This window comes from Onychostoma macrolepis, chromosome 12 (genome assembly GCF_012432095.1).
Source record: "Onychostoma macrolepis isolate SWU-2019 chromosome 12, ASM1243209v1, whole genome shotgun sequence".
In the NCBI taxonomy this organism is placed as follows: Eukaryota; Metazoa; Chordata; class Actinopteri; order Cypriniformes; family Cyprinidae; genus Onychostoma; species Onychostoma macrolepis.
This window is the reverse complement of record NC_081166.1, coordinates 7,916,265-7,922,264: the sequence shown is the minus strand read 5'-3', so window position 1 is coordinate 7,922,264 and position 6,000 is coordinate 7,916,265. Positions and strand designations below refer to the sequence as shown.

General features: G+C 35.4%; 1 protein-coding gene across 1 annotated transcript; it reads right to left on the bottom strand.

The window, feature by feature from the left end:
- Nucleotides 1–750: 750 nt before the first annotated feature.
- dnai2a (dynein, axonemal, intermediate chain 2a) lies at nt 751–5,798 on the bottom strand. The gene is made up of 14 exons (XM_058793841.1): nt 5,749–5,798; nt 5,512–5,611; nt 4,899–5,035; nt 4,520–4,684; nt 3,855–3,973; nt 3,552–3,694; nt 3,365–3,478; nt 2,997–3,136; nt 2,742–2,864; nt 2,445–2,665; nt 1,967–2,102; nt 1,722–1,868; nt 1,356–1,555; nt 751–1,142 (listed from the first exon to the last, which is right to left on the bottom strand). Exons 3-14 carry the CDS (start codon nt 5,025–5,027, stop codon nt 1,085–1,087), a joined length of 1,695 nt encoding a protein of 564 aa, XP_058649824.1. The 5' UTR covers nt 5,028–5,035; nt 5,512–5,611; nt 5,749–5,798; the 3' UTR covers nt 751–1,084.
- Between the last annotated feature and the right edge of the window lie 202 nt (nt 5,799–6,000).

The following is a 6,000-nucleotide window of genomic DNA, read 5'->3' as shown; positions in this document are numbered from 1 at the left end:
ATTTCTTACTTAAATTAATGTTTATCTCTGTTTAATATGAAGAGTTTATTTACGAAAACAGATAACTCCGTTTTTATTAATTTTCATAAATCATCTTTTTTATTGTGTTATCATGTTTTTATTGTGTTAGTTAGCTGTATTTTTTTTAGTTATTATTATTTAATCAAAACAACCCAACTGAAGTTTGATTGATATTAACTGGAACGCAGGATAAAAAAAACAAAAAAAAAACATGATTTTTAAAAACATTTGTAGTTATCTGTTTTTGCAAATGAAATCTTCATTATATATATATATATATATATATATATATGGGATGGGAATACACTGAGGATGGGAATACTCTGAACCCAATAGATTTATACAAACTGAGAAAGTCAAAAACCATTAGGTCATGCCCCACTCTCTCCTATTATTATTTTTTATTATTATTGTTAAATTGTACTATTAAATGAACACATTTCAAAACGTTCTAATAACTTATAAAGTTATTGTAATAATTAATTATTACTACGACTGAAGGAATAGGTATACCTTGAAAAAGGATCAAAATGGGGCTCAGTTCCTGGGTTATTTCATGCTAAAAGGTGGATTAATATTTCATCCTCACATCCACAAAAAGTGCAAATGTTAACATTAACAATCTTAAAAACGGTACACTTTAGAAGAAATATTTCCATTATGTGCCAATATTTCATGTCAAGGCTTACATTACACAAAACAAAATCAAGTAGACCATTCACTTTTGATGGTTATTTAATGCTGTTCATTTATGCATTAATTCAGGGGTATTTATGTATATTATGTCTAAAAATTACAATAACTTGCACATGTAACACACTCATGAGTTTACAGTAAAATAAAAACAGAGATTAAATTAAAACACATTCATATTTCACATTTAATTTTCAAGCATGTCTTCAACAGTTTCTGAGTTGGTTTATGGTTTATGCCCAAGTTATGTCTTTTAAAAAAAATCAATAAACAGGTTGGGGGCAGCAAGGATAATCATCTTGGATGATTTTTTTTCAATTTACTTTAGATTTAACTGATTTAAAGTCTGTTTGCAATTGGAGAAGCTTTCTTATTTGGCATCTTTAGGATCCGTGCTCTGTTTGGATGCCTTTACGCACACCACTTTCCTGCATGGGGACAAGAAACGACCTTAGATACCATAGATTCAAAACCAGCCAAACTACATTTCTTTTGTTGATTGGCTGGTATATACTGATGGCTACTAACATACTGATTCATGTCAAAATCATACCATGCCTGACAGTCAAACAGTTAAGCTTTAAAATCTTATTAAGAGTGGAACCCATCCGTGTTAAGCCTGAAAGCAAAACATCCCTGACCTTCTATCTTTCTCCTCATCCTCTATTTTCTTCTTCTCAGCTTCCACAGTCTCAAAAAACTCCCTCTCTGTACAGGCCAGAAGTTCCTCCATGTCATCTTTTCCTCCCTCATCCTCTACAGAGGAGCTATGTTTCATTTGATGCCTGTCTCTGTACTGACCTTCCAGAATCTTTTCTCTCTTGGTCTCACGTTCAAACATCTGAAATGAAGTAAAAACCCACTCCAACAGCTCAGCGTACATCAGAAGGAAAAAAAAAAGTGTCTTAGAATTGTATCTCTTTATAGTTCACTCAATATCATGTCAATATGAATTTTAAAATCTGAATGTGTTTGCATATGTGAAGGAAGTTATGTTCATGTCTCACTTCTGAGACCAGGGCCTTCTCGTTCTTCTGCAGAGTGCACAGGTCTGGTGACATCTTCAGCAGTCTAACGGTTCCTAGCTTAGATCCACAGCACACCAAAGAGTCTTTATCTCGTACACGAATGCTGTACAGAGCTTCATCACAAACCTATGAGAAATAAAACCCCTCATAAACAGTATAAACAAATAATGATTTGATATTTAAATGGGAGACATTCTCAGTATGAGGAAATGTTTAGGTCTGACTTTGAGACTGAGAATGGGGTCCTTCTGTTTAAACAGTATGTCCCACACATCCAAGGTGCCGTCCATCTTCACCGTAAAGAAGACAGAGGGTCTGACTGGACTCCAACAGCCATCTAAGAGATAGGTCATGTGATATCTGTAGAAACAGTTTCTATGATTTTGTGATTCCAGGAGCTTTTTGTACGTTCTTTTGTGCGTCCACTGTTCTTGAGTCTTTTAATGCAGAGTTAGATTGTTTTCTTTTAATAATAATGTATTAATTTACATACTTTTTAAAGTATATCAATTTAAATAAAGAATATCAATTTAAATAAAATTTAAAGTCATCCTGTGGCCCCCTAGGCCTCCTGGTTGGGAACCATTTACTTAAAATATAGTTGATCCAACTTTGCATCACAAATAGTAAAATAAAACCCATCTGATTGGTATAATTACTGCTCTGTCAGTACTGTATTTCAGAACAATAACAGTTTCTTACTTGGATGAAATGATGGAGGACTCTTTGATATCCTCTGACCAGATGCGGGCGGTCCAATCAGCAACAGTCAAGAAGTTCTTCGGAAAGAAGGGGTTCCTCTGGAGGGCGTAAATGGGGCCATGGTGTCCGCTGTACATGCATACAATCGGATCATCTGTGCTCTCTAACTTGCGATTGCACGAGACCACAAGCCCCTGCTCTGTGCCCACCAGAAACTTGGCCTTTTGTAATCAAAACCAAAAAAAAACATGACTTTCCCCAATGGAATGAGACAAACAAAATGAGAGCTGCTCTTACCATACTGTTTTCAAACTCCATTGAGACTGCACCAAGGGCATTTTCACGGTTTCCCTTCTTACTGGGATCCAACACGAGCCGCTTGGTGGGCTCATTCATATTACGAATGTCCCAGAACAGTACCTGGTGTCAGATAGATACTTCTTTGAGTACAATATTTAATCTGACTAATTTGATTAATGTGAAATATTGGTGGCTTATTTGAATGTTTTTGGACTGTTTTGCCACTGTCCAAAAACAGACCTGTACACAGACCTGACCATCTGTAGAAGCTGAGAAAGTTTCAGTGCCTATCTTTGTCTGCAGCCAGATAACCTTGTAGACAGGATCTTTATGGCTATGCTCAGTGGCGGACATTTGTACTGGCTGGCTGCCACTCCGAGTGTCCCAATAGCCTGGAAATAAGGCAAACTCTCTGACTTGAGAACATCTGTGTACCTTTACGTAAATGCATCTACAGCTGTGATTTCAAACATATATCTGTGATGCTTGCAATCAATGGCAAACACATGTAAGGACTTGAGCATCGCTGAGCTTGCACAAGTGTGTCTGATGGATGGAAACAAGTACATCTTCCTACATAATCATTCATTATGCAATTCATAATCATAATAAAAACCCACCGATCTGTCCATTGTAGCTTCCCCCAATAAGGATGTGAGTATCTTTGTGGTTGTACTCCAGACAAACAAGCGGAGATATAGGTTTCAGAGTCATCTCCGGTTTATTGCAAATTTCTGTAGATGAAGAAAAAATATATATTTACCAAATACATAAATAGTATAATCAATGAAACTGTGTATAACATACCAATGTTCCATATGTAGGAGTCAAAGCTCATATTTTTGGGCGCTCTTTGAAATTCCAGGCAAGAGTAGGCAACGGCTAGTTTATGATAATCAAGCGGGTGCCAGGACAAACTGGTGGCAGTGCGTTTTACTTTATTTGGGTCTCTAGAAAAAAATCACATTGTATTTTGGTTAAAGTTGTGCCACATAAATCACACACTGCATCTATCTTTCTTTCTCTTATTTATTGATCCACCCATCCATCCGAGCCAAATCATGTATACACTAGTTGTTCATCTTAATGTGCTCTAATAAGTGCGCTTACCTTAACATACTGATGATTCTTGCTGATGGCTCATACTCCATTTCCTCCACCACCTTCATATCTTTTAAATCTGGGAAACAATCTTCTGCTTCTTTACACTGGTTGCAGTGTTCCATGACCTTCAGTTGACAGGAAGACAAGAATTCATGAAGTGATTGTGTTTCTGAGGACATGTGAGATTTAATAAGCAGTTCTGAAAAAGATGGAGATAAACGCTGAAACCAAAGTCAAATTCGATCTCACGTTGTTCCAAACCCATAAGACTTTTTTTCTTCCATGGAGCATAAAGGAAGACATTTGTACAGGATACAAATTAAAATGAATGGAGACAGCAGCTTTCAAGCTTTACAAGGATGCAAAAGCTCCATAAAAGTATAAAAGAACGACAAATATAATGCATGTGTCTCTTCAAATGGGTTTGAAAAAACATGAGGATGGGCAGATACAGTATTTTCATCGTCACCTGAACTATTCCTAAAATTTAAAGACATTTAAAGTAATGTAAATAAAATTCACTTTCTTTTAATCAAAGACATGCTCTTTGCATAAGAGGGGGAAAATCGCTCACCAAGCTTATTCTATAATTTAAGCACATTATTGCTCACTTTGCAGTGCCTGATATACTGCCAAAATGTTTATGGTGTGTTCATAGTGTTGGCACTCACGCTAGCAGTCTCCATAACCGTGTGCTGACAATGCTCATCCTTCAGATATTTCTTCTTGTAGCGGGCAGTCACCTCTGTGTCGTCTGCATTGATCATTTTTGCCCACCCCCCTTCTACATGGTTTATTCCTTGTGACACTTTTTCAAATGAAGTCATTGTGCTCACCTGAACAAGTCAAACAGACATTTTTATGCTTAATATATATATAAATATATACTTGTATATATATATATATATATATATATAAAAGGATGGAAATACATTTTGAATTAAGTTTTTTATTTATTTTTTTCTCACTGGCAATTAGATTTTCCTTGTTTAAGCATCAAAAAAGAAAGGAAAAAAGAAAAACAATGTTGATCAATGTTGCTGTTTTCACCTCTGACATATCCTTGCTGAATTCTGTGTTTACTTCAGATCCACAGATCTCTTGCAGAGCATCATCAGGTGAGATGTCCTCATGCTCCACAGCACTTTCTGAATAGTCACACGAGTGATCGATGTCCATTTTGAAAGCTAGAAACAAAATGGGAGAGGGACATGTACTGTAAATAGAATCTTAAAGGAGGTGCATGAAGATACACATTAGAGGTACATTCATATTTTTTTCTTTTATGTTTTCTTGAGAAACTTGTTTTAATTGGTAATCAATGTATACGTTTTTCTTCAGTCCTCACTATCACTTTCCATCCTGAGAGCCTTTTGTGATATCTCTTTAATATCATCATCCTACATTCATTTCTCTCTGTATAATAAATAAAAATCATAAAAATAAATAAAATAAATCTGATTTATTGAAAAACAAACGTCAAAAACAATCAAAATGAAGTTTGTTGACACCCTCACGTAGGACAGTTTATATTCTCAATGGGCAATAACTAACTTCTGCTCTTCATTTCCACAGAGTTTAAAGGTAACTTACGGCATAGCAGGAATGACCCATAAAAACAGACACTGATAGTAAGACTGTCAGTTTTATGAACCACACTTACAGAAACGAAAGCTCAGTTGCTCCTTCAAGTTTCGAGGAACGCCGCCACTAGAGAGCGCTAAACAGTTACCGTCTCGATGGCAAACAGGCTAGAATTAAAGCTGAAACGTAAAGAAAGTTCGTCTTATTTTTAGTTTTTCTCAACACAGTTCTGTAATAATCGAGATGTCAATGAAACCTATACTTTAAAAAAAAAAGAAATTTAAGATTAAAGTTTGAAAATCTGCTGCTGGCTTACCTTGACAGAACGTGAAGGAATCAAAATATAACGGACAGTGATAACGTCAGTGATTTAAAAAAAAAAAAAAAAAAAAAACACTGATTAAAAGCTCCCAAAACTATGTATATCTCGTGTGTATTTAATATATTTTTTTACGACGACGTAATAGGTATTATTCAATAAATTACAGTATTTTTGAACTTCCAGTTCTTGAATAGCCAGAGAGAGAGAATACTTGTCTCATGAATATTAATTAGACCATGCTGACGT

Coding starts and splice junctions, on each gene's coding strand:
- dnai2a (XM_058793841.1), bottom strand. CDS start 5,027: ATGGACATCGATCACTCGTGTGACTATTCAGAAAGTGCTGTGGAGCAT. Junction 4,685..4,898: donor TCAGCAAGGATATGTCAGAG/GTGAAAACAGCA, acceptor TGACTTGTTCAG/GTGAGCACAATGACTTCATT. Junction 2,666..2,741: donor TGGAGTTTGAAAACAGTATG/GTAAGAGCAGCT, acceptor TGATTACAAAAG/GCCAAGTTTCTGGTGGGCAC.